Below are 27,962 nucleotides of genomic sequence, written 5' to 3' on the forward strand. Positions count from 1 at the left end.
ACATATGCTCTATTCTCATTTGGATACAGCTTAGAGGTTTAGTATATTTTAGAAATGGAGATTAAACTGCATTTTGCCCTATTTTTCTGCAGTTCATCTAATTCTGGTTGCATTTATCATTAGCATATAATTATTTAGGATAAAGTTTTAAGGACTATGGAAAAATAATGTATGAAATGCCATTTTCCTGCCCATTATCACTGTCATGGTTTCAGTATGGTGTGAATCCTCTGCTAGTACCCTTAGAGCAAGAAAAGAAAGGCTAATCCACTCCAGGGATAATGCATGAAATCCTTTTACCTTTGGTCATGCACCAGCTATCCCACAGTCCTACAGAACTATTTTTTCTCTGCTAATTTTTAACAAGTGTTAGAATAAGGCAGTGTTCCAATAGTTATGCAACCTGCTGCTTATTTTCAAAGTACAGAGTAATGTACACGTACCAGCACTTGATAGAAATTTTTCTAAGAACATCTTTCTGAACTTGGAGTTAAATCTAAATTTGAGGATTAGTTAGCAGAATGTGTTTATTTGTAAAAGAATCAAGTAATAATGACAGCTGATTCCTGGGGTTAACAGGACTTTTGGCTGAAATTGTTTTGAACTCTAGGATGATTTCTTTCTCCTGTTTTTGTACAACCACACCCAAAAAGTGTATGTAAGACTTTTCACTTAGGAAAGGGTGTTAGGGCTGAACATTTTAATTCCCTTAAGCAGCAAGGAGTTTCTTCCAGACTTCACCATCTGGATACTGGTGTTTCTTTACAGATTCTTCCTTCATTTCTGTTGAATAACCAGCATCCTATCAAAGACAAAGAATAGAATAGTGTTCATAACCACCTGGAACAAAACTCATATATGTGTTTCTGCTGCTCAAAGAAATGCTGTTTTCAGATTATTTGAAATGGTGAAGGATACGCTTTTTATTGGCTACATCTCAGGATTAAACTAATCACTTCCTTGACAACTCAGCCTCCACTGATGAAAATGAGCCCCAGTGTCTCAGACATGATGAAGATAAGTGGTCCAGATAACACAACCGCAGTCTAAACGTTTCAGTTCACTAACTTGGTAGGTGGTGCCAAGTTTTGTTCTGTTTGTGGCAGGGGGTGGGAAGGGCTTTGCACAACAGGTGTTCATTTTAAGGTCTCAGCTGGTGTTGGGAAGAAAGGCTGGCATTAGAGAAGCCTTGTTGGGGCAATTTCACTTTAACTCCTGACCTTCAGGCCTTGGGAATTTGATACTGCTAACTCAAGAGACATTTGTAATTTCTAGATACTGAAAATAAGCTCTAAGGAGACCGCTTTGCACTCTAGGGTCTAACCTACAAGAACAAGAATACCAGGGTCTGGCAGCTCCTTGCTTCCTCAGGGATTCTCTGGCCAAGCTCACCTGAGGCGGCATGTAGGAAGCCTTCTTGATTACCACAGGATACCTGAAATGTTCATGCAGGTGGTCGACATATTCACACATTCTAGAAGGAAGGAATCAGATTAGGGCAGTAATTACAGTCTTATGTTAGATGATTCATGTGGTACTAACTGTTAAAGCAAAGGCATGAGAACCACTCAAGAAAGGGCAGACTCCAATCGGGTGCATGTCTATACAAATCTTCCAACCGATGCCTCAGGTTCTTTCTGTAAAATAAAGTAATGTGAGGGTAAAGTCTCACGTGGGTGGGTAAAGTCTGTTTTAAGTCTACAGATGGTCTCCAACTTACAATGATTTGACTTAAGATTTTTCGATTCCGTGATGAAACAAAAGCCATATGCATTCAGTAGAATTTTACTTCAGATTTTGAATTTGAATCTTTTCCCAGCTCGTGATGTGTGATACGATACTCTCTCATGATGCTGGGCTGTGGCGGCAGCAGCCCCCAGTCAACCATGCCATCATGAAGGCCCACAACGAATACACTAGCAACTGTTGTACTCCTAACAACCGTTGTTTTACACTTTCAGTAATGTATTCAATAAACTACAAGAACTATTCAACAGTTTATTATAAAGCAAGCTTCATGCCAGATGACTGTGCTCAAGTAGAGACCAATACAGGTGTGCTGAGCATGTTTGAGGTACACTAGGCTAAGTATGATGTTCAGTAGGTTAGGCATTATAAAACACATTTTAAAATACATTTTCAATATATTAGTATTTATCAATATTGATAAATATATTACTATTTCAATATTTTAGGGAGGGTTTATTGGAATGTTAAACTATCTCAAGCCAAGGAAGATCTGTAAAGGTTTCGTGACCCCCTGAAGATACCCATTTAGACTCCATAAGTATCTGGGATTATTTGGGTGCCTTTAGCGAGAGGTTAGATGAATAGATTAAAATCCCCCAATGAGATCCCATCCAGCTACACACACGATTTAGAAAAAAGAGCACAGGTTTTACTATCAAACCAATCTGTTCAAATTTGTGGAGTCAACCACCTTCTAGTTTTGTGATTTGGGGCAAGTGACCTAACTCTGCTGCCTCACTTTGGTCATCAGTTAATCAACAGCTAGGACAGGCAGCCCAGGTGCCTGGTGCTGGGCACTCACCAAGGAACTGGCAAGATATGGCTGCATGGTTTCAGTGGACAAGATACTATGGTACCACCTAGAATATGTGCTATGTATCATCTATAAGAACAGACTACAGGTGAAGAACCAGCTGTATGGGAGAGGATGTTCTGGCCTTGAAGAATGAGCAGGGAATGGGCACTCCATGTGGTCACAAAGCAGGGGTGCCCAGTGGTGCCTGGCAGCTGCCCCGCCCACACAAGGACATTCCCTAGCCCCAGAGCAGCCTGATGCACTCGCACCTACTCGTGCATGCTCACAGTGTACCACTCAGCGCAGGCCCTTTTCTCAGCCCTCAAGACTGGCAGGACCTTTCATGGTTGGTCTGAACCTCCCCTTGGTCCCACCTGCAGGACTGAAATGAGAGAGGGCAAAAGCAGAATAACCTAGGAGTGTTCACTTTTTATTGTACAAAATATTTCAGACATAAAAGGCACACCTATGTCCTCAGCCCCCCACCTAGAGAGAGAAGCCATTACTTTATCACTGAGGCCCCCTATCAACCTTCACAGGTCCCATTTCTCACCCATCGCCTGGCGTTTGGGGTTTGCCATTCTCTGCACAGGTTTATGTTGTCACCATATAAAATTATGGCTAGGGATCCTTCTGCAATACCACATTTAATTCCAGGAGGAATTAAATGTATAATAAAGTCACTTTATTATATGTGACTTTATTATGTGACTGAGAGTCTCAGTCAGTTAAGCAGCCAGCTCTTGATTCTGGCTCAGGTCATGATCTCCGGCTCCTGGGACTGAGCCTCATGTCCTGCTCTGCATTCAGCGAGAGGTTTTAGCTACAGCATTCTCTCCCTCTGCCCCTGCACCCTCTCCCTCACTCTCTGAAATAAATACATCTTTAGAAAAATAAAAATAGGGGGGCCTGAGTGGCTCAGTCGTTGAGCATCTGCCTTCGGCTCCGGTCATGATCCTAGGGTCCTGGGATCAAGTCCTGCATCTGGCTCCTTGCTCAGGGAGGAGCCTGCTTCTCCCGCTGCCTGCTACTCCCCCTGCTTGTGCGCATGCTCTCTTTCTCTCTGGCAAATAAATAAAATCTTTTTTAAAAATAAATCCATGTGTGTGCAGATTATTGGAAGACTGTCTTAAAGTTCACCTGGGACATCCTGAGAAATAAGATGAAACTAGATGTGGCCAGACTATGAAAGACTCCAGCGCTGGGACCAGGAGAAGCAGAGAATATAAATGTGATGAAAGCCATGTAGATTTAGAAAGGAAGGAATTCTGGGGGCGCCTGGGTGGCTCAGTAGGTTAAGTGCCTAACTCTTGATCTCACCTCAGGTTTTAATCTCAGGGTCGTTGAGTTCAAGCCCTAGTGGACTCCATACTAGGTGTGGAGCCAACTTTAAAAAAAAGGAGTTCTGGTTTCCCCGGGTTCCACCCCACCTGCCCATCATGTACTTAGAAAACAAAGGCAGCTACCAAGAACCCACCATCTAAAAGAAAAAGAGATCTATTCACTGCTGGGACTCCAGTGAAATGGCCCCATGGGAAAAAGTGGAAAGCAAAGCCAGCTTGGCCTTTGAGTTATAGAATGCGGCAAAGAACAGAGTTCTTAATGCCTCTGCTCTCCAGAGCCGAATTTTATCCGACATTACCTGTTCTTGAGGCTTGCAGAAATGGATATGAAGTCAAATATAATCAGATGCTGAACCAATTCACAGAGGCCAACTCCACCAGCATGGGGGCAAACCGGAACTAGAATAAAGACAGATCTCTTCTTAATGTCAAGTGGGGTGGGGGTGGGCAGAGGAGAGAACACCTGAGGTATTTTTCATTGCCCGCAGGTGATTACATCATTCATTATTACTTAGGGAGGAAATTGCAGGATGAAAATCGTCAAAGATTCCCTGATTCAGCTGAAAAGACAGTCTTTCCAGAGGGACCTGCCGGTGTGCGGTGGGCGGAGAAATGGAGGGTTGGTATGTGGCTCCCAGGCGCCCTTACTTTCAAACTTTTTGGCCATCAGCAACACTGAAAGGTTTTCATTGACACTTCCCAGCCTGCAGCTGTCAATCTGGAGAAACTGCAGGGCTTTCGCTTGAAGGAGTTGCTTAAATATCACTCTATTGTGGCACTGGAAATAGAATTAAAATAAATAAAACCAGCAGAAGAGTTAACCTGGGCCTTCAGGAAGCTCGGGCTATATTCTTCGCTCTCATCTGGCAGGAAGCGAGCCCTGACAATGCAGGTGGGGGTCCTGACTGCTCACTGCTTCGTAAATCTGCTAGCGGAAGGGTGTGAGGCATGCACAAGTCCCACTGACTGGACATCTATTAGGGAATGACGGTCAGAGCGGCTGGCAAGGGGGAGGCAAAGCGAAGCATCAGGAGGGAATGTGGTGATGGCGATGAGCAGGTGGCTAGGACGACGGAAACCCCAAGGCCAGCCAGCACTGCTCCTTTCGCTGGGCAAACCGAGAATCTCTTCCTCCACGCGGCTCCACGCGTGGGTGGACGGCTGTGGGTCTTGGCAAGCATTTGTGCTCTGTTTATAAGCATGGAGAGTGAACACAGTAATGTTTATTCAATTTGGAAGCTGGCTTTCTTAAAACCATACTGTGCGTCTTACGCCCTTGCAGGAGCAACTTCAAACTGCTGCCTTGTAAACTTTGATTAGATACTTTGGGAAAGATACTTGGCTTTACTTCGTATGAATTGTCGGAAAAGAGACAAATTTTGACTCTGACTGCAGACTCTACCAATGTGCTGTAAAGTATCCTAGGTTCTGAGATTATGAAAACTTCCCCCCTCAAAATAACACAGGTGGTGGAGCCTAACATACACCAGCGTCCCCAGTGGGTGGCCAGTGTGTACTGACCCCAAGGAGATGTCACTTACCTGTTCTCCGGTGGCAACGCCAATCCCTAATGGGACCAGCGCCTATAAAACACAAGACAACCTGATGTTATTTCCCAAAGATTCTGAACTGAAAATCCTAATTTAAAAAAAATTTACAGTGGTTTCACTACTCAGAGCTGAAGGAGGAGATGTCCCTGCGGGGGCTGTGTGAAGTTTTAGGAAGGGCAAAAGGTGGGCAAGGAGACTATGTGTGCACACAGGAGGGGCTAGCTGCAATGCTGCCATGAGCTCCCTTCCTGCTACAGCTCTGCAGATTCTCCCTGCAGCCCCTTCAGTGGGTGTTCTAGGACCCTCTCCCTTCAAGCTTAGCCAGTGGGCTTAGATCCACTTTACAGGTCAGGCAGAGCTTGTTCCTTACCTGGTGAACTCCTCACTGGGCGAATGCTGGAGTCTTCTTAACACAGCACTGCTCTCTCTGTGCTGCCCTCTGAAGCTACCTCACCCCCTCCACCCAGGCTCCGGCTGCTCCCCAAACGTCCCCACTGGGGCTGCCACAGGCACTTTCCTCAGGTGCCTTTGGTTTCTCCCCAGCTTATCTTCCCATTGTTTAGGGAATACAGCAAGGGAACCAATAGCTAACATGTCTGAGTCCTGCTGCCTGACTGGTGCTGTGTGAAAGCCTGACTGAAATGGGTCCTCATCTACAGCCCGTTGGGACAGGAGCCACCATCATCCCGTCCCCATTTCACAGATGAGAAGCAGGTGCAGGGCTAGTAACCCGCCCCAGATCACAGGCTGGAAAGGGGTAAAACCAAGGCCTAGACTCCAGGCCAGCTCCAGAGCCAGTGGAAGCTTCTTAACCACTAGACAGGAAAACTTCCCTGCAGAAAAAAAACCCTTAATTTAGGAGTCAGGGGCTCCCATCCTGCTACCTGTCCTGCCTCTATGTGTGGATGGGGAGTCATGGGCCTCCCAAGCCTCGCCTCCTTGTCCCCAGGTGAGGAGTTAAAGTGGATGGTCAGTGGGGCACCTTCTACTTTCCTGGTTTATGCTTCCAGAGACCTCTATATGAGTGCAGTTCTTTATCTCAAAACAAAACCAAAAACCAGAGTGGGGAAAAAGAGAGGGGTAGGAAAGCCACTTGGCTTACTCACTCTACCATTTTAAAGTATATGCTTCTGACACTAAATAGGTACCAACTTCTATTTCTTCCTTTTAAATATTTCCTGAGCCTGCTCTCACCTCGCTGCCCTGTCCCTTCTCTGCCCGCCCTCCGTGATTACTGCGAAAGCCTCCTACTTCTGCTCTTTGCCTCGTTTCTTTCTGCCTGTGTCACACAACACTGTACCACATCTCAAGCCATCCTACATGTTTTTTCCAGTCAAATCCTCTTTGATCCCACTCTCCCCTTCAAGACACTATGGTGGCTCACTTCTGCTCAGAGGGACCCATCACCCGGTCCCAGGGACCTGTCTTCCCCACACCCCCCGACGTGCATCTGCACTCCGCTGGGCATCTCCATGGCCCCACCAGGGCCGGCTGTCTCTGCAGCTGCCCCCTGCCTTGGGTTGTCTGTGCCCACATCATGGGATACTTCCTGAGGGGTTGGCCTCCCTCATAAAAACAAAACTTCAGAGGGCCGAAGCCCTGAAGAGCTTCTAATGAAAATCTCCGGGCAGGGGTGTGTGTTGGGGGGCAGGGGGCAGGTCCCTGTGTGGGCTGGTGGGCAGCACTAGAGCCTGGCTGCCCCCAAAGAACCCCAAGGTGAAAATCTTTGTCAAACCATGGCCTCTGACCCGATTCTCATGACTCCTCAGAAGCGTTCAGGTCTCTTTAAACTGACACGGTCCCCCTGTGGCTCCTGCTCCTCACCCCCCCAACCTGCCATGCAGCTTTGCTCAGGGTCCGCTCGTGTCTTACCTCCCCAAGCAGCTCCACCGCTGTAGCCCACCCTTGTGTCTCCCTGCAGTGACCTTCTTCCTACTGTCCTCAGGACTTGGCACCCCTCCCGCCATGCCAGCTCTCTCAGGTTCACGTATCTTTGTTTCTCTGTGGCTTGGCTGTGATGTGGGTGAAGGCAGGGCATCCCTCAAACACAAGCCTCTGTGGAGGGCCTGACAGCGGGGGCTCATACCTTCGTGTCCTGAGAGAAATGGGGCAGGATGGTCCCTGTAGGACCCACAATTGCCTGTAGGACACACTGAGGTGTCCTACCTCTGGGAGGTGTTCCTCCCAGAATGTGAAACTGCCCGTCCTCAGAGTGCAACTTTCTAGATCAGGGGAAAGTATAGCAATGCAGAACCACCTCAGGGGGAAACCTGCTCAGGCAGGCAGGAAGGGACATAAGGCCAGCAGACCTACACCCTGACAGCGGAGTGTTGGGGGGAAAGGGGCATCAGAGGAAAACATAAAAGGGGAGTTAGAGGTGAGTGCTGGTTGAGGAGGGGGAACTTGAGAGTCAACATTCCGGGATGCCTGGTGGCTCAGTAGGTTAAGCCACTGCCTTCGGCTCAGATCATGGTTCCAGGATCCTGGGATTGAGTCTCGCATTGGGCTCCTTGCTCAGCAGGAAGCCTGCTTCTCTCTCTGCCTCTGCCTGCCACTGTCTGCTTGTGCTCTCTTCCTGACAAATAAATAAGTAAATAAAAATCTTAAAAAAAAAAAAAAAAAGACTCAACATGCCTCGTGCCAGGAGCAGGCACAGCTATGTTCTGTGCATAGATGCATGGGGCCCCCTTGGATGGACACCAGTGTATTCAAATCACACAACCCGTTCCTTCCCTGATTTCTCACTCTTCCAACAGCCTTTGGTTTAATGTGGCTCCTCGTGGAGCTTGCTCGGGTCAGAGGATACAAACACCTAGTGTCCCCAGAAGTTGGGAGTTCTCATAAGTGACCCGGCATTCTGGCTTTCTATTTATCAGTGCCGGACACTGGCTAAAGGGAGCCGCTTCCTGAGAAAGCATGTTCCTCAGATGTTCTGATGTACCAGGGTCTCCCTAAACCCAAGAGGTGGGAAGGCCAGTAGATCTGTGAGGGAAGTGCCCTGGTGCGGGGACCCTAGGCAGCCTTCTCTTGGGGTGGCCTGACCTTGGCATTAGCTAGCAAACCTTTTCTTTTGGGTCAGCCAGAGGAATCTACAATTTTGTTTCATTCGGGGTAAATAAAATATTTTAGTATCAGTCAGATTTCTGTATTTACGAAGTATGAAGTCGTGTCTATTAATCTTGGGTTTGCTGGACAGCCTTTCAATGTTTAGCAATTTACTGTCTCTAAAGAGAAACCTACAAGGAAATAAGCAAAGGAGTTTTAGGATCCTTAGCAAAGGATCCATCACAGCCAGTCCAGAAACCCAGGAAACAAACAAATATACTGCAGGAGTGGCAGAAGCAGGTGCAGTTTTTCTACCTTGGCAATGGTGGCGTGTCCCAGAATGTCATCTGGGGAGGTGGGCTCCTCAATCCACAGTGGCTTGAACTCAGCCAGCTTTGCCATCCACTCCACTGCCTCAGGCACATCCCAGCGCTGGTTGGCATCCATCATCTGCACGGAGAGAGAGGGACCCTCTGCTGTGAGGTCTGCTGGTGCTGACCTGTGATGGGGCCCTGGCTCTAAGGGAGGAAATGCTGCCACTCAGTGCCCCCGATGGTTAAGCAAGACTCTGGAAGGGAGCCTGACATTTCCCCTGTGGAGGACCAGCACACAGCCAGCACGAAGGCGGCCAAAGTGCAGCCACCACGACTGGAACTGGGGCTCCAGATGCATCTTCTGAAAGAGGTGGCAAGCCAGTCGCAGGATCACTGTGATGTCTGCAGGTGTCCTGGGCTGGGCCCAGGAGAAGTGCTTGTGGGCCCCGGAGTAATGGCCCAATCTGCACCTAGGTGCCACCCAACCGTGTCTGTCTTGCACTGTCCATTGTTCTAGAAACTATTTTAGCACCTTCCCAATCATGCTCATCAGTTCTGAATTTGTTCACTAGTCATTTTGACTCTTGCCAACTACGAGTCTGGCACTGGTTAATCAATAACCCAGACTCTCCCATTGATGAAGCACCTACTCAACCGGGCATTTTATGGATTTTGTCCCATTTAATATTTAGAACAACTCTATGAAGCAGTTCACATTAACTCAGTTTACAGAAAAGAAAGCTGGCATGCAGAGCAGTTAAGCAAGTTGCCAAGAACAGGAAGTCATGTGAATGGCAAGTTCAGGTCCAGGCCTCTAACTCCCGGGCCCTAGCTCTCTGGAAGCCAGGTGCTGGGCGGGCAGAGATGATGAAAGGGCTTCCCCATCCCTGACATTAACACACTCAGAGAAGACAGACATGGGGATGGATCTGTCTAGTAGGAAGTGCTAAGTTGTATGAGTCCCCTCAGGAGCCACTATGAGGACTAGAGGACAGGACATCTAGAATCACTTTGTAGCATAAGTTATTTGGGTAAGAATGGCCCCGTAAGACAAAAGTCACATTAACTTGTATATAGGTAGTGGCACTTCTGATCCTAGGTCAAGGACTCAACTTCCATTTCTGTTAACTTATGAAACATGCCTCCAAAAACCACAAAAACATCTTATAGTGACTTTATAAAAATATTTTACACATAATAAGAAACATCTTATAAAAATATGAAGACAGGAATCACTGATTCTTACATTTATCTCAGCAAAAGTTAGGCATTTCTTCCACCTTGGCTCCCCGAGACTGGCCTATTTGCTGAACCAGGAGGGACAGATTTGTTCAGGGAAACTAGATAACGACACAGGAGGGCACCAGTGGGGAACCTGTCTGCTCAGGTGCGTCGCTGCTAGCAAGAAGGAACAATCCCTAATCTAGCTCTTACTTAAGGTTCTGCAGAAGAGAATCATTTAAAACTATCAGCTCCCTCCATAGTTGTTTTTTATTTTTTTAAAAAAGAGTTTGCCCACTGCAAGACCACAAAGCTGTGTTTCCTCTCACATTCAGCTTTAACGTTCTCGTTGTTCTTTAATCCTTGCCTGAAGTGAGTTGTATTTTGGCCAAGGGCACAGGCTTCATGCAAGGCTGCTCTTTCTCGGTGGGCGGGGAGGACATTTACCAGCGTCTTCTCGGGTCCAATCATACTCCGGATGAGGCGGCACCTACGGATGTCATCCTGGAGATCAGCACCCACTTTCACTTTAAACCTGTAAAAGAGATGTGGCTTGGTAACTGGGACCTATCCCCTAGCAGGGCGAAGACACGCAGGTTCTCTGCTGAAGTGGCTGCCTCTGCTGAGAATTCACAGGTGACCTTTTCTAGTAGCCACCTGCCCTGTCCCCCTAGGTCTCAGACAAGTCACTGGAAAATGACCTCAGGACAGTAAGGCCTCCTCTCCTGCTGACCCCAAGTCAGGGAACTAGGAGAGCTGTCAGATCTTTTTTATTTATTTATTTTTTTAAAGATTTTATTTATTTGACAGAGAGAGACACAGCTAGAGCAGAACACAAGCAGGGGGAGCAACAGGTAGAGGGAGAAGCAGGTGTCCCACTGAGCAGGGAGCCCGATGTGGGGCTTGATCCCAGGACCCCGGAATGAAGGCAGCTGCTTAACCAACTGAGCCACCCAGGGGCCCCATCACATCTCATCTTTGCAGAAAGAACCTGGCCTGTGCTGAAACTTGTCCCACGCATCCCTACGTGTCAGACTCTTCCTGGATGAACCCTGGCATCCTTGGTGCCTTTTGCTCCTGGCTCGCCTCCACTGCCCAGCCTGTGACAGGGAGAGTGAAGCCCATTATCACACAAACAGGTTATTACCTGGTCCAGCCATCCTTCAGGGCCTCCGTGCAGAGCTGCGGGGAAAGGAGCACAGTTACCGTCACACACCCCGAAACTCTCTTTTGTCTAACGAGTACCCCGGTTGTCTCTGGTCTCCTTTCATAACCACTATGGCTGCCGCAGGAACCAGAGGAACCACCACGTGTTGGTGATGTAAAAGCAGGAGCGGCTTCCCCAACAGAGCGTAACTCCTCATCCTTGTAGGATGACGTTCTTTCCTCATCTCTAGGGGAACAAGTTCTTAAATTGTTCACAACATTCCTAGGAGGGAAATGGAGAATTTCTATCCATCCCCCTTCTTAAAGGGAGGGTATTCTGCAGCCCCCTGAACACGTGGACGTACGGGAAACAAACAGAAGCTAGTCTTCCTCTCGGCGGCGAGGACAGTGTGATGGCAAAGTCACAAACCAACCACATTCCAACTGCATGCTGGGCGCCAGCACCAGGGCTGAGGGCCTTACACAGCTCACAGCAGGATTCTGAATCCCCTCAAACCACCCACAAGATACCTATCATTTCCCCATTTCACAGTGAGGAGATCAAGGCTCAGTGTGACACTGCTGCCTCTACCAGGGAATCAAACCCCGGCCTGTCATGATCCAGAAGCCAAGAGGGGACACGCTAGGTCACAGGGTCCCGCGCCCACGATGTGAATGGCTTCACTTCGCTCCAGCGTTACGTACTTTCAGAATGAGGTCTTGGGTCCAAAATGATTTAGAAAGGCTAACAAGAAAACTCCAGAAAGCCAGGAATATAAAACCTGTCCACAACACCAGGTCCGAGTGCCCACCTGCCTCAGCTTGTCGTCTGAGTAGCCCAGCCAGGCGCACGATGTGGTGTAGGCAGGGTAGCCTTGCATCAGCATTTGTCCTTCTGTGCAAACACAATGCCAGTCAACATTTTGTGCTTTCCAGGGACCTTCAGAATTACAATTGCCTTTATTATTATTATTTTTTAAGATTTACTTTTTGACAAGAGAGAGAGAAAATGCACAGAAGCAGGGGAAGTGGCAGAGGGAGAGGGAGAAGCTGGCTCCCCACTGAGCTGGGAGCCCGACATGGAACTTGAGCCCAGAACCCCAGGACCATGACCTGAGCCAAAGGCAAATGCCCAACCGATCAAGCCACCCTGGCTCCACAGTTGCCTTTAGCTAAGCTGCTGCCCCCAGAGAATCCAGCCTGTTCTCCTTCTGACCCTGAATTTCAAGTACAACCAGCCCCAAGCCCAGCCTCTGGCCACATTCACAATCCTGCAAATACCAAGGGTCTCAAACTCGCTCAGGTCTTCCTGTTTGTCACACCCAGGACGCCGCATCTTCCAGATGCAACGCTTTGTCAGAGGGCCTGGCTGCGGGGCACGGGCATTTGGAAAGATGATGTGAACCCCCAGTGGACAGGGACCCTCAAAAGGACAATGACAACAAAAATAATGAAGGAAATTTCCTCACCACCCACCTCTCTCTTTTTTACCAACTTGACCTTTCTGCAGTATTTCTGGAAAGAAATGAGAAGCATCATCACTTTTTCAGACAAAAAAAGCAAGCTACTACATTATTTAGACATCAGTAGGTACCAGAAAACTTTCAGTTCCGTCACTCGAGTATGACTCACCATAGGCTTCCTCCTCAGTCAGGACGTCTGTGATGTACCTGAAATCAATGCAGGATAACAGCGTCCTGGGGTCCTGGCAGTGTGACAGGAGAGGGGAAAGGCCCAGATCAATTCATGAGCAGCTTAGGTTCCTAAGGACAGACTTATCCTCTCTGGGAAAGGGCATTCAGGATTTGTGTTAAATTGTTTGGTTCTGTCATTCCTTGGTACAGAGCTCTTCGGAGGGTCAGTGCCGCCTCCCCAAGACATCTTCAGGCCCTCGTGCTGCAACCCCTTACTCCCTCCCCACCCCGCCCCTCCCCAGACATCTAGGCTCCACCATCCCAACTAACATGGCTCCTGGAAGGAGGATCTGGCAGGAGGCAAGCAAGGGCTCAGCACGGGTTCAGTGGAGAGATGAGTACCTGGCATCCCTCTCTATTTACGTCACTGCTCCACACTTCACGGCTGACGGTGATGCTGGAGCAGCTCAGCAGGAGATGAAAGAAGGCTGGTCTCAGAACCAGGCCCTCCAGGGTCAACCCTGTGCCCACCATTTATTAGCAGCCTGACCATGGGCCATTTCCTCTTTTTTTTTTTTTTAATTATTATTATTATTATTATTTTTTAAGAATTTATTTATTTGACAGACAGAGATTACAAGTAGACAGAGAGGCAGACAGAGAGAGGAAGGGAAGCAGACTCCCCGCTGAGCAGAGAGCCCGACATGGGGCTCGATCCCAGGACCCTGGGATCATGACCCGAGCCGAAGGCAGAGGCCTTAACCCACTGAGCCACCCAGGCGCCCCCCATTTCCTCTCTTGTCAACTCACTTCACCGACAGGACAGAAGGGATTCACCACGAACGACCCAGCACACTGCCTGGCCCTGGACCATCACTGGCTGCTCTCTCCCCACCTCCTCCTGCCCCTCATTCACTGCTCAGGCCATGCTGCCAAGGCCAACACCCTCATCTGGGCCTCTGGCTGAGACCCCTCCTCATCTCAATCTAACAGCTGGGAAGCAACCAGTAGCTTTGCTCCCACTTAGGTTTTACTGTGACCAACAATACTCCACTGGTCTGTGAAAAAGTGTAAAAGCTGGGAACCCGGCTGGCTCAGTTGGTGAAGCATCTGCCTTCGGCTCAGGTCATGATCCCCATGATCCCAGGGTCCTGGGATTGAGTTCTACAACCAACTCCCTGCTCAGCTCAGCGGGGAGTCTCCTTCTCCCTCTGCCTGCCTCCCACCCCCGCTCGTGCTCATGTGTGCTCTCTCTCAAAAATAAACGAAATCTTAAAAAAATGTGGGGTGCTGGATGACTCAGTTGTTAAGTGTCTGCCTTCAGCTCAGGTCATGATCCCAGGATCCAGGGTCGAGCCCCACACTGGGCTTCTTGCTCTACGACTCCCTCTGCTTGTGTTCCCTCTCTCGCTGTCTCTCTCCATCAAACAAATAAATAAACATCTTTAAAATAAATAAATAAATAAAGATGTAAAAGCTCTTTCAATGCTGAGATTCTGCCTCTTTCTAGACTACTGGCCGCTACTGAAACAGGAAATAGGGTCCAAAAGAATGAAGTCTCAGGCATCTTCTCTAGTGGCCCTCAAATCATTCCATTTGGGAAGCCGCCTTTTACACCCCTCTGAAAGTCTGACCTTGTGCCTAAAGGCAGCTCATGTCTTTCCCCTTTGGATGGAGCCCCCATGTCACCTGCAACCACATCAGAGAGCCGGTGTGATAGCCTCCTGTTTTACTTTCTCCCAGAGAAGAGGCAATGTCTGCCCACCGACAGTCTTCAAGGCCATGGTGTTCTTTGTGTTTCCTTAATTGTGATGTCAAACTCTTGCTGACCGCCAGGGTTTCAGCAACCATGCAAGACATCATCACCGTGAGGCAGCTGATGCTCAAAGAGGTTAGTGACATGTCTAAGGTCAACCCACCAGGAAGTGATAGAGCCCAGATACAAAGCCAGGTCTGCCTGGGTGTGAAGCTCATGCCCCTTAACTTGTCCAGACTTTTTTTCCTCCTCAGCTGCCAGGTGTTCAGCTCTACCATAAACATGTCAAGAAACACGGAAACATCGAGGTGCCTTATCGTCAGTGTTTGGCTCCTTCCCTTCTGCAATCAGACAGCTGGAGACCACCACAGTCTGATTTGTCACTTCCTTTTAAATTCAAAGTGACCAGACAATATCTTAATAATATATCGTACATATTATTAAGATAATAATATCTTAACAACCTCTTGTTCTTCAGGAAGCACTTTATTTGGTCTTTAAACAAGTTCTACAAGGTTCTCAGAGAAGTGACGACAATCCCCTTTTCAGAGTTATGAAACAGAGGCTCAGGGTGTTTGCGTTACATGCGAAAACTCCATAGTGGGGGAGGCAGGACCTAAACTCAGTGTTTCCCGTGCACCACTCTGTCTATGTGAGCACAGCCAGCTGTTACTTCAAATATCAGAAAAGAAATACTAGGATCTAGTGGGATTTTGCTTTGTCACCACTACAGTGACCCAAAGACAATACTGAATATATTTACTAATTACCAAAAGCAAGTAATCTATGAAATCCATCTCATTTACATTACAACGTTATTATAATTCTTTAACATTATAACAACATTATACTTACCATGTCAACAAGTAACTTCCACAGAGGCTTGGAGAAAAAAGAAAGAGAGAGAGAGGGAGAGAGAGAGAAAGAAAGAGAAAAGAATTGTAAAACATGTGTAAAGTAGCTTTTTTTTTTCCTAAAAGAAAAGGAAAACTCCCACTCTCAAACACCTGCCCTCTGGCCCACCTGTGTGCCCAGGTCTTGGGGTCTCTAATGCTGCCTCCTGACTCCTTAGCTTTGCTGCCCTCCTATTTCTTTCTCTGCCCTTTAAACCTACTCCTATAGTTTCCTAACTACTGCCAGGGAGATAAAGAATCAAACAATTCTTTATATTTCTTTTGGAGGCCTGCTGTAGGTCTTTTGCCTTCAGAAGGTTGTTCACAGAGTAAGTGTTCATCTCTCTGCCACATGTCGGATTTTCCACAGAGCAAGTGCTCCTTTGATGAGTTACCTTTCCCTCCTGCTTGGCCCACAGGTCCCAGATGGCGTTGAGAACGGCTGCGGTAGCCAGATGCACAACACCTTTCTCAGGACCGATCTGGTTAGGAAGCAAAACACATCAGCATTTCTTAGAAATGAGAGGTATTTAGGTCTCCTAGCCAGGGACACATTTCAAGACTTAAAAGGCATCAATAAAGGCTCATGTAGAGGTTAAACTTTTTTTTTTCTAACCTATAGAAAAGTTGCAAGAACAGCACAAAAAACTTATACGTTACCCCCCTACTCTCTCTCTCTATATATACACACATATACATATACAAATAGAACATATATAATATTGATTTTACTGAACCGTTTAAGTTGCAGATACCATGCTTCTCAAACCCTAAGACTTCTGCATGTAGGACCTAAAAACAAGAACGTTTTCTCACATAACTGTAGTAGTATAACGATCAAATTCAGGGAACAGAACATTGATAGACTACTCTGTCTAAAAGACAGTCCATAATCACATTCTGCCAACTGTCTCAATATTTTATTAACATATTGCATTTGGTTGTCTTGCCTCTTTAGACTCTTTTTATCTGGAATAATTTCTCTTGTTCTTCTCAAGCTGCTGTTGACATTTTTAAAGTGCACAAGCTGGCTGACTTGTAACAGTGTCCCTCTATTTGGGTTGGTCTGGAGTTCCTTCATCACTGGGATTCAGGTCATACTTTTTTGGCACAAATTTTAAGCAGACAGTAATGTCACTTTGGTTTTTTATTAGGGTTATTATCTTTCAGCACTTAGGTAAGTCAGGGTCCACTCGGCTGTTGCACTGTGAGGTTACCATTTTCTCTAAGTATGGAGATTAATATCCCCAAATTTGGGCATGCATTGAAGATTCTTGCCTCAATCAGCTATGGCTACAACATTTGCAATACAGTGATTGTCCAACATTACCATTCTTTTTACATTAAGTTTGTATTCTACTATAATGACAAGCTTTTCCTGGTTGCTTGTTCACTACCTAAATGGACTCATGATTCTTGCGTTATTCCATGAGTTACAAGCCATTACTAACGTATTTATTTTGATCCTTGAATTGTCCCAGATTTGGCCCGTAGGAGCTTCTTCAAGGGAATGCCTTGAAAAACAATTTCAACTTGCTTTTGCAGAAAGTTCAAAATGAAATCCAAGGCAAGATGGCAAGTGCCTTCCCTTGTGCCTTTCTCCATGCATGGACAAGACCTGGAGCAGAGGTAGCAAAAGACAGAGCTGATGTCAGGAGACAAGGCAAGGACCCAGTTATTGGACTGACCTTACAGGGATAGACTCCTTTCTCTAGAACCTCACTCTTTTCATGCCTTGAACTTAGAGTTCAAAATACAGACCTTTACACATAAAAGTACTCTGGTCTCTATCTTCTTAACTTTGGTTAAGAAATGTAAGACTCACATTTCTGGCTTTAATAACTTCCTCTCTTAACTCCAATACTACCCACATTATCTCTCCTCCAGAAAGGCTGCCTATTCAGTACTTAATCTTCTAGGGGGTCTAGAACACTTCTCCATTCAAGGAGTGGGAGTAGAGATGAGGTCCATAGGGCTCTCAAGATCCAAATGTGTCCAGATTCAAGTGTTATAGAAAGGAATCAATTACTTCCAAACACTGACGGTCTAAATAGTTCAAGCCCTAATTTATCTCGATACAATGTTTGACCTTGGAATTATAAGCCTGTTTGTTTTCGTATTTGTTGCCATCAAAGGACATCTTAGACCTTAGTAACACTACTTATAGAAGCATTCTTTAAAAATGGCCCTTACCCATCTGAGCTGCCCGTCACTTGTGAGCTGCCTGTAGAAACCTCTGAAGTCACCGATGATGTCCCTGAGGTCCTTGTTAAGCACATGGTGGGCGAGGGCATTCACAGCACAGACCACTATTAAGTAAGGATTCAATTCTTAAGTATGTTTGGGTATGAACTCAAAAAATTAAGACATGAAAACACCACAAACTAATGTGGGCGTTTTATGAAAGAAACTTCATATACAAAAGATACTTGTTTTTAAAAACTGCCCAGAATATGTCTTCTGTGTTTTTCGTAAGTGATACCATCCATATGGAATAGCTGTTAATCCATAGCTCCGTCTGAGTATAGCAAACACATTTTGAATGGTTGCCAGGTGAAAAATAGAATCACAGATATGAAAGTTTATATAATATTCCCAGTTTATTTTCTTGTTCACTTGGGAAAGTGTCTGTCCAGGCACTTGGTTTCAAAACCAAACCTTGCTAACTCATTGTTCCTAAAAAATAAGAAGGGTCTTACTTACCACCGAAGGGGAAAAAAGACAAAAAAGAGAGAGAGAAGTACCTTCTAATTAATATCAGGCACAGAAAATATCTTGAATTCACAATATAACACACTATTACAGATGAAAAGGGGGCACCTCCGTGGCTCAGCTGTTAAGTGTCTATCTTTGGCTCAGGTCATGATCCCAGCGTCCCAGGATCAAGCCCCGCATCGGACTCCCTGCTCAGCGGAAAGGCCTACTTCTCCCTCTCCCATGCCCCTGCTTACATTCCCTCTCTCGCTGTCTCTCCCTCTCTCTCTCTCTGTCAATTAAGTAAATACATACATACATACATACATACACACATAAAATCTTTAAAATAAAATTTAGTGCATTTGACAGAAATTTGGGTACTGGTGATCATCCATGGTATGGGACAATCTACTTCAGGTTTGCTTTGCTGCCATGGGTGAGAAATTTGATCTGAAGAAGTTGGCCATTGAAGGCAGTGCCTTGCTGACTGACTCCCTGGGATTGTCTAGCCCAGGAAGGACAAGTCAATAAAGCCTATGAATGACATGGGTTCCTGGACCTTAGGGCTGGCGTGAACCCTTACAGCTGTTTTTTGTCTCTTTAGAAATTTTTCTTTCTTCATATTTTTTCCCTCTGTTAAAAGCTGTATTTTTAAATTCTATCCATAAAACAATAACTAGAACCCTCCCTCCCTTTCTCACACACTTTGCTAGCACTGCCTTCACAGTAATGAGGAAACCACTATTTTTTACTTTTTTTTTTTTTAAAGATTTTATTTATTTATTTGACAGAGTGAGATCACAAGTAGACAGAGAGGCAGGCAGAGAGAGAGAGAGAGAGAGAGAGAAGAAAGCAGGCTCCCTGCTGACCAGAGAGCCCGATGTGGGACTTGATCCCAGGACCCTGAGATCATGACCTGAGCTGAAGGCAGCGGCTTAACCCACTGAGCCACCAAGGCACCCTTACTTTTTTTTTTTTTGATCATAAAAGAATGAACAAGTAAGTAGGCTGACAAAGGCACAGAAGAACTGTAATGGACTAATGGAATTTTTTTCAACTTTAATGCGAATGCCATATAACACATTCAGTGAGACTGGTAAATTGCCTGAAACATGGAGGAAGGTAAAGTTAAAATGGGTTCTCTCATGTTGTGGTCGGCAAAAGGCGGAAGCCAACTCTATCACCGCCAAAGAGCCATTTACTAAAGGCATAGAGGATGGAAACTGATTTATCCCTGGCTGAGGTGCCCATCAGGACAGCTGGGAGGGGACGGGAGTGGAGGAGGAAGAGAAGTCAGTGAAGGCCCCGAAGCACAGAGCTCAGCAACCAGGGAGAGGAGCCTCCTATCTCCTATCTCATGTCTCAGTGAGCACGTGGGGTCCCTCCACTGCGCACCCGACTCAGCAAAGTTCAAAGTCTAGGCTATTAACAGAGTAGTTCCAGAGGCCCGTCCCATAACATATTTTGTAAGTTTGCTGAGTTTTATGCAACTTTTGGGGGCCGCCCTATATTGCCTGCAATAGAGAGAAGGCAGCGTCGTAAACTTGGCTTAGACCAGACACAATTACGGGGCCGGAGAAGCTGACACACAGCTCACAAACCTAGCGTGGTCAGCGGTTACTGCCTTATGGAAAACATTAACAGCAAATGGTTGACTTAATGGAGAAGGAGAAGGAATCACTGCCGAGTCTCCTCCTGCTACCTGATAAATTCCTAGCTTCAAGGAATAATCTTTAAGATTAATCTCAAAGGCTCACCTCTGTTCTGAAGCTGCCCAAGACCCTCCTGGACAATGAACTAACCTTCTGTGTAACTTGCGCCAGCTTTGGAAAAATCTATCCTTCTCATGCTGCATGATCCTTTCTTTTATGGCTGTATGTCCCTGAGACGTTCGTGCATTCTTTCTCCATATACTCGAGATTCTGTCTCCTTTGTCTGTCTCACTAAAATCTCTCTCCAGTGCCTGACACATGGGAGAACCTCAAAGGAAGTCTGTTACAGAACTGGCTAAAGGCACGATGGAAGGCCAGCCCCGTGAAAAGTGGGACAGTAGCCACTTTGCATCCACTTAAAGTACAAGAAAAGTTCCCTTGTCCTTATACACACGCATATTCACGCACGTGTGTACATGTGCACACACACCTTTCGTCTGCTTGACAATACTAAAATCTTTCAGTGGACCAAAGACTTCTACTTGACAGTGCAAATAGCTGACAGTCCTCCTGATCAGCACCAAATTTAGAGAATCCGTGTCCTTCCTTCTTGGATCCTCACACCTCAACTGTCATCATTTGGCTTCAGACCCTCATGATCCACAGAAACTGATCTGGCAAAGGTCACCTTTTGTACTTTTTGAATTTTGTATCTTGTACAGGGATTAAGTATTTCAAAACAAAAATCAAAGAGATCATTTGTATTTAAACGTTGAGGAAAGAGGGGCACCTGGGTGGCTGAGTCAGTTAGCGTCTGCCTTCGGCTCAGTTCATGACCCTGGAGTCCTGGGATGGAGCCCCGCATCAGGCTCCTTGCTCAGCGGGGAGTCTGCATCTCCCTCTGTGCTCTCCCTCTTTCTTTTAAACAAATTAAAAAAAATCTTTTTTAAAAAATGTGGAAAGAAAGCACTCAGGGAGGGGCTAGCTGAGCAGCTATCTGGGCCTCAGTCTCCTTATCAAGAAAATGAGGGGCCTCAAGACCCCCACTGAGCTCTCCCCAAATCTGAGAGAAGAACTAACTCATGGCTTGTGCAAACCTGCTTTGCCCAGATGACAGCTCTGAACCTGGGCAACCAGAGGCCCTTCCGCCATGAGGACCACTGCCCGTCTGTCTATGTCATATCTCTGGCCACCTGCCTTTCTCAGTCAGAGAAATAGGCCAAGATTCATGGATATGCCCACAGTCCATTGACCCCTGCGAGGAGAAGGGCCAAGTTCTGCCACCATTTCATTTCTCCCCATGAAACAAATAAACCACAAGATACTGTTTTTACTCACCCTGAGCAGTGCAAATACAGAGAAAAGTAAGGTCACAACTGGAATCTAAGTGAAAATGAAGCATTCTAGATAGAACCTTATAAGAACATTCCACTCACCAACTTCCGTGCCTTTTCCCAGAGTGAAGGTAAGCCCATACCCCTTGAGCCCGTCTTCCGCATCCGTCTCTAAGATGACATAGGCAGCCGAGTAGTCAGGGTCTGTGTGCTGTGGGAAATATGTACCCCACCCCACAACGCAAACATGAGAAACCCAAAGGTACACCTCAGAGCATCACATAAGAAGAGAAAACACAACAGGGGATGTGCGCGAAGAGCTCCAGTCTGATGCAAGCCTTGGGGCACCACCCCCCCCACCAAGTGGAGGAGTTCTGAATGGACAAAGGGAAAGTCCTCCTGACAGATTCATATCATTTCAACGAGGGCAATGTATACATTTTTAGTGCCAGTTTGCAATTATGCCTCCTCTGATGATAAGCTCAGATTGTAATCCAGGAGTTTTCGCCCAAGCTACCTCTGCCAGCTCTCTGAACAGAGCTGCATTCATTCACAAGCAGCCTCAGATGGAAGCAGCCAAGGCTTCAGAGCGCCTCACAGAAAACTGGACTTTTCTTCGCTGCAGCCCGTAGCAGGGCTCAAAAGACAACGGCGCTGGTTCAGAGGAGATCACTGGGGGAACGCAAGGAATTAAAACCTCAGGACAAATTAGCCCATTTTTTGTTTTGTTCTTTTTTTAAACTTGCTACTATCAAATGGTATTTTGGTAAGTGTTTACTGACTGTGATGAAACTCAACAGTTTCATCTGGGGGGAGGCAGAAGTGAAAAACCCAGTCTGTGTCTAGAAATTTCTCCTACAGTGGGGAGAAGAAGCCAACACACAAGAAGCAGGTGAGGACTACTGTGTGGTCAGTGAGAAGGACCCTGGAGAGTAAGGGAGCAAGCAAAGAGGAAGCAGGGGACAGAGACATGGGGATGGACAAGGGACGGCACGGGGCAAGAGAGAGCAATAGGAAACCCTGAGCCTTGTTAGACAGAAGGGAAATGCCCCTGGGGTGGCAAGTGAATGGAGACAAGACTGGAGAGGTGGTGTAGGGGCAGACAGTGGAGACCCCCAGAAGCCAGGCAGAAGATCTGCATGCATCTATAAGGAAAGTAGGATGACGGATTTTGCATAGGGCGGTGACAATTTATTACGGTTTTTATTGTTATTATTATTACTATATAACATTTGTTGCTCTGGCACACTACTTTAAAAGCTATTTGATTTAATTTAACCCTCATGACAATATCACAAAGTAGGTGCTAGATTATCCCTACCTGACAGATAAGAAAACTGAGCTGTTGTTGTTTTTTAAAATTTTATTTATTTGAGAGAGAACAGGTGAGAGAGAGAGAAAGAGAGCATGATCTGGGGGTGGGGTAGGGCAGTAGGAGCACAGCAGACTCTCGGGGGTTCAATCCCAGGACCCTGAGATCATGATTTGAGCTGAAGGCAGACGCCCAGCCCAATGAGCCACTCAGTTGCCCTTAAACTACAACTTTCTTAAGGGAAAATGTATCTGTGCTCCCCCAGCAACCTGCACAACTTCTGATACGTAGCCGGTGCCCAGGAACCCTTCACACTGAATGCCCTCCACGAGGCTCTGATGCCAGACAAAGGCCGCCTGTCTACCATGTTTGCCTCTTCCCTTTCCCTGGGTTTTGGGATCTAAACTGTCTCTTTAAACTCGGTTTCCGGGGCGCCTGGGTGGCTTAGTCGGCTGGGTGTCTGCCTTTAGCTCAGGTCATGATCTCAAAGTCCTGGGACTGAGCCCCCTGTCAGGCTCCTGGCTCAGTGGGAACCTGCTTATCCCTCTCCCTCTGCCCTTCCCTTTGTTCATGCTCTCTCTCTCTCAAATAAGTAAATAAAATCTTAAAAAAGAATGTTACAGTTAAAAGCCATGGTTACAGAAGCTCTAATAAAAAGAGGCAGGACGTGGTAAATCTCTGGGAGAAATATAAACTATGGAAGCCAGGCAGGGAGCACTATTAGTGGCATGGATCTGAAGCTGGAGGCGGCTTTATGATGAAATTAGAATCTGAGGTGGTTGGTCCAGGATGGGGAGCTGTTCAGTAGTGGGAAAGGGCATGAAGGGCAGGGACAGAAGAATCACCCTTGGTGACAGTGACAGTGAAGAGACAGAAAAGGGAAAGACTGGAGTGTATTTAAGGGTTGGTGACAGCCTGGTTCGGCTCCTGATTTCCTGAGAGGCAAGATTCAGAAATGAGATCTGGAATCACTGGTATACAAGTGGGTACTGAAGCTGTACACACAGAGAGGGTCTTACTGGGACCAAAGCATGAGACCGTAGGGCCCTTGGGGCCTGAGCCTTGCCGAGGGAAGAAGCAGGGTCACTAAAGGAAGCAGCAGCAGCAGCCAGCCAGGGTGGAAGGGGAGGCAGCTGACAACGTGCCAATGGCAGACCCTGAGAAAGGACCCTGGAGGCAGAAATAACAGTCCATCCCAAAGAAGGATGGAGACAAAGTTCGCTTCAGATGAAGGAGGAAGGAAGTACTTACTGTAAAGGAAGGAAGGAAGTGCAAAGGTTGGAGGCAACAGGGATGAACCAGTGATTTAGTCTCTGGTGGGGAAGGAGCAGACACAGAAGCAGAAGAGGGTGTTAGGGTCAAAAGAAGGTGATTCCAAAGTGCGAATCCCTGTCTATATGTGATAGAAAAGGAACCACTGGGAAAAGAAACTGAGGAAGAAAATACTGGAGATAGGGGGAGGAGAATGGGGCCTCCGCAGTCAGGGAAAGTGGGGATGGATTCTTTTGGGAGAAGGACAGGACTCACAGAATAAAGGGAAACACGGGGGTGAGTTGGGAGACCGACGGGTGGAGATGGGGCCCAGGGTGCATTTGTTTTCAGTCTTCTCCATGATGCGGTGGGCAGTTTTCCAAGTGCTGGGGGGTGTGGGACTGGAAGCCAGAGGACGGGGAGCGTGGTCTGGGAGCACAGCCACTCCTGGGAGCTCAGCAGACAATGGGGAAAGAAGAGGAAGAGTATGGGCTGGGAAGTGGTGGTGGTTGTGGCACATGTCAGCTGGAGCTGGGCTATGAGCCCACAGCCCTGGAACTCTCTGGAACCTTGATGAGTGTCTCGACAAGCAAGCAACTTATAATGCAGGCCTGAGTGTTCCACATTTCCTTAAAGGGGAATTAAAAAAAAAAAATCACAGATGCAATCCTTTACTTTTAAGAGGTTGGGGGGCAGTTTCAGTTTCTTTCATGAAAATATCCTGCTTCTTCTGATCAGGAAGCCTCCTCTGTTTATTAGTGCTGAACAGAGCTGAATTGCTGAGTTCAGCATGCTGTGAGGGCTCGGAAGCAATACCCCAGGAACTGCAAAGCAGCGCATTCTAAGAAGAAGGCATATGAGAATCAGCACACAACACACCTCTTATCTCTGGAAGATAAATACTTAAGTATTTATGAGTTTATAACACAGGTATCAGAGAATCTCTCTTGATCCAGAGGTCATAAACAACTTAGACCCAGAGACAAATTCCACAGTTCTTAAATTACTCTACTTAAAACCAGGCTACTTCAACACTTCACAAATTCAAAGCAGTGAAAAATCTAGGCCAGAGCCCCTTTTACTTCAGTTTCCTCATATGTAAACAGTAATTACAGACAATACTTTCTGGTGGCATTCTCTGTATCAGGCACCTTACGAGCATCTCATTTATTACATAAAGCAGATATTATTATACCCATGCCGCTGATAAGAAAACTGAGGCCTTGTAAAGAGCCTGATGTCCATTGGCAGATGAATGGATATAGTAGATGTGGCATATATACACAATGAAATACTACTCAGCTATAAAAATTTAAAATGTCATTCGCAAGGATGTGGATGGAACTAGAGGGTATTATGCTGAGTGAAATAAGTCAATCGGAGAAAGACAATTATCATATGATCTCACTGCTATGTGTAATTTTAGAAACAAAGCACAGGATCATAGGGGAAGAGGGGAAAAAAATAAAACCAGAGAGGGAGATAAACCATAAAGAGACTCTTAATCACAATAAGCAACCTGAGGGTTGCTGGAGGGGAGGGAGCTGGGGGAAGGGGTAACTGGGTGATGATATTAAGGAGGGCACATGATATAATGAGCACTGGGTGTTATATAAAACTGATGAATCACTGACCTCTGAAACCAATAATACATTATATGTTAATTAATTGAATTTAAATTTTTAAAATGGAAGAAAAAGGAAAACCAAGACTTAAGAGAGTGAGTGGTTTAACCCACAGCTGCTACACTTCAGAGAGCCAAAGTGGTTGCATTAGAGCAATTGTTTGATTTTACAAGCCAGTGAAATTTCAAACATTTGGAGATCCACAAAGGATTGCCAACTGGGTGTTTTTAAAGTCATTTAACATAAGAAGGAACACAAAGATTTTAAAAAGTGGGAATAACTTCACCTCAGAATAAAGGACATACTTTTAAACATAACAATTTGTTTAGTCAGCATTTTCCACGAGAGACCTATCTTTATTTTTTTTTTAATTTCTTTTCAGCATAACAGTATTCATTGTTTTTGCACCACACCCAGTCCTCCATGCAATCCGCGCCCTCTCTAATACCCACCACCTAGTTCCCCCAACCTCCCACCCCCCCCCTTCAAAACCCTCAGGTGGTTTTTCAGAGTCCATAGTCTCTCATGGTTCACCTCCCCTTCCAATTTCCCTCAACTCCCTTCTCCTCTCCATCTCCCCATATCCTCTGATTTATTTGTTATGCTCCACAAATAAGTGAAACCATATGATAATTGACTCTCTCTGCTTGACTTTTTTCACTCAGCATAATCTCTTCCAGTCCTGTCCATGTTGCTACAAAAGTTGGGTATTCATCCTTTCTGATGCAGGCATAATACTCCATAGTGTATATGGACCACATCTTCCTTATCCATTCGTCCGTTGAAGGGCATCTTGGTTCTTTCCACAGTTTGGCAACCGTGACCATTGCTGCTATAAACATTGGGGTACAGATGGCCATTCTTTTCTCTACATCTGTATGTTTGGGGTAAATACCCAGTAGTGCAACTGCAGGGTCATAGGGAAGCTCTATTTTTAAGTTCTTGAGGAATCTCCATACTGTTCTCCAAAGTGGCTGCACCAACTTGCATTCCCATCAACAGTGTAAGAGGGTTCCCCTTTCTCCACATCCCCTCCAACACATGTTGTTTCCTGTCTTGTTAATTTTGGCCATTCTAACTGGTGTAAGGTGGTATCTCAATGTGGTTTTAATTTGAATCTCCTTGATGGCTAGTGATGATGAACATTTTTTCATGTGTCTGACAGCCATTTGTATGTCTTCATTGGAAAAGTGTCTGTTCATATCTTCTGCCCATTTTTTTTTATATGATTGAGAGACCTATCTTTAAAAAAAAAATCTCAAGTACCCAAAGAGCATGGGTAATGAATGTAATGATATCACCTTCCCACGTAGGAAGCACAACATTAGAGGGCATACTAGAGTCCTCTGGTACTCATTCCCCTCCCTCCACACGTAATAGGTAAATATCATCCTAACATAGACGTTTCTCACGTCCCCTCATGTATGCACACATTCCTTACAGACTCATGCAATTTTTTCTCCTCGTTGGACTGAGGGCAAGGAGGATCCAGTGGATGACAGCCCTCGGGGAGACCCTGTATAGAGCTCCTTCCTATATTTGGGAACCCCTGCAGGGACCCTGGTATGGATGGAGGGTTTCCCTCCAAACACTGTCAATAAGCAAACATGCCCTTCAGTATTTAGGTAGAGGGCTGTGGTTTTACAACTTCTCCAAAGACTGGTACTTGCATAACTCTCTACAGTGACAAACCCTTCCTAACAACGTTTTCAGGTAATTTCATGAGGCCCCTCACATGCCTCAGAATTACCACGGGCTTGTCTGGTTTTCCAGCCAGAGTGCGACACCATTTCAAAGACAGGCCCAAGATGCCCAGAGAGGTTAGCGTCTTCTATAGGTCACACAGCAAGTTGTGGGGGAGGCAGGATTCTCACCCAGAACAGCCAGGCCCACCACCACAACCCCACCAAGGTTTCAGTGCAGCAGAAGCCAGCAGGGGTTCTAGGCTTTCACCGGTGGGGCTCCAACAAGAGCATTTCGCTGTTGCACATTACGCATTCTACCCTTTCCAGCAAAATACGAATCATAAATGTAACAACAGGAAGCGCAAAACGTCGACAAAGGCGGGGGCGGCGGGGAAGCCCAGGAGTTGTGGATAGTTTCGGGTTACTTTTACCCCCCACCCCCACCCCTTTCCGGCCTCCTCCCCGGCAAAAGCAACGGCTCCAAAGTGGGGAACCCCCGCGACCCGCTGGACTCCCCGCGCCTACGTGGGCCTGGACGTCCGCGGCAAGAGGCACCCGGCAGTCGCTCAGCGCTTACCATGGCGTCGGAGCCGTGGCCCTCCAGCGACGTGGGGAAGCGCACGTCGCGCACCGAGAGCCTGGAGATTCGGCCACGCACCATGTCGCCGCACCGCCCGAGCTGCCCGCGCCGCCCGCTCCGCTCGGGACCCTGCGCGCGGCGGGAGGGGCAGAGCCCGGCCCGGCGGGCGCTGATTGGCCGCCCGCCGCGCACAAGAACTCTACGGGACCCCAGGGGCAGGCCGGGCTCCGGGCTCCACGGGACGGCTCCCCGTGGCGTCTGCAACCCCGTGCTACCGGCCCTGGCGCGGATTCGCTGCAGCTCTGCAAGGTCATTTTCATTTTATTGGTAGAAATGAGATTCAGAGAGATCGAGTGACTTGTTTGAGGCCACACAGCAA

General features: G+C 46.8%; 1 protein-coding gene across 2 annotated transcripts; it reads right to left on the reverse strand.

The window, feature by feature from the left end:
* Positions 1–509: 509 nt before the first annotated feature.
* On the reverse strand, positions 510–27,744 carry ENOSF1 (enolase superfamily member 1). 2 transcript variants are annotated; one of them, XM_059139390.1, is made up of 16 exons: positions 27,581–27,744; positions 21,233–21,341; positions 17,641–17,756; positions 15,843–15,929; positions 15,410–15,436; positions 12,797–12,869; positions 12,641–12,679; positions 11,977–12,059; positions 11,166–11,200; positions 10,466–10,553; positions 8,799–8,933; positions 5,430–5,471; positions 4,537–4,666; positions 4,188–4,287; positions 1,393–1,474; positions 510–802 (listed from the first exon to the last, which is right to left on the reverse strand). In XM_059139390.1, the coding sequence occupies exons 1-16, from the start codon at positions 27,662–27,664 to the stop codon at positions 710–712; spliced, it is 1,323 nt and encodes a 440-aa protein (XP_058995373.1). In that variant the 5' UTR covers positions 27,665–27,744; the 3' UTR covers positions 510–709. The 2 variants fall into 2 exon arrangements, with proteins under 2 accessions (XP_058995373.1, XP_058995374.1); XM_059139391.1 differs by lacking the exons at positions 17,641–17,756; positions 27,581–27,744 and having other exon boundaries at positions 21,233–21,310.
* Positions 27,745–27,962: the final 218 nt, after the last annotated feature.

Source organism: Mustela lutreola, chromosome 11, assembly GCF_030435805.1.
Source record: "Mustela lutreola isolate mMusLut2 chromosome 11, mMusLut2.pri, whole genome shotgun sequence".
Lineage (NCBI taxonomy): Eukaryota > Metazoa > Chordata > Mammalia > Carnivora > Mustelidae > Mustela > Mustela lutreola.

What these genes read in the sequence shown, in the direction of transcription:
- ENOSF1 (XM_059139390.1), bottom strand. Translation starts at nt 27,664, where the DNA reads ATGGTGCGTGGCCGAATCTCCAGGCTCTCGGTGCGCGACGTGCGCTTC. An exon ending in GGGAAAAGGCACGGAAGTTG is followed by an intron (nt 17,757 to 21,232) that starts GTGAGTGGAATG and finishes CTTACTTAATAG; the next exon opens with TGGTCTGTGCTGTGAATGCC. An exon ending in TCTGCAAGCCTCAAGAACAG is followed by an intron (nt 1,475 to 4,187) that starts GTAATGTCGGAT and finishes CCTTCCTTCTAG; the next exon opens with AATGTGTGAATATGTCGACC.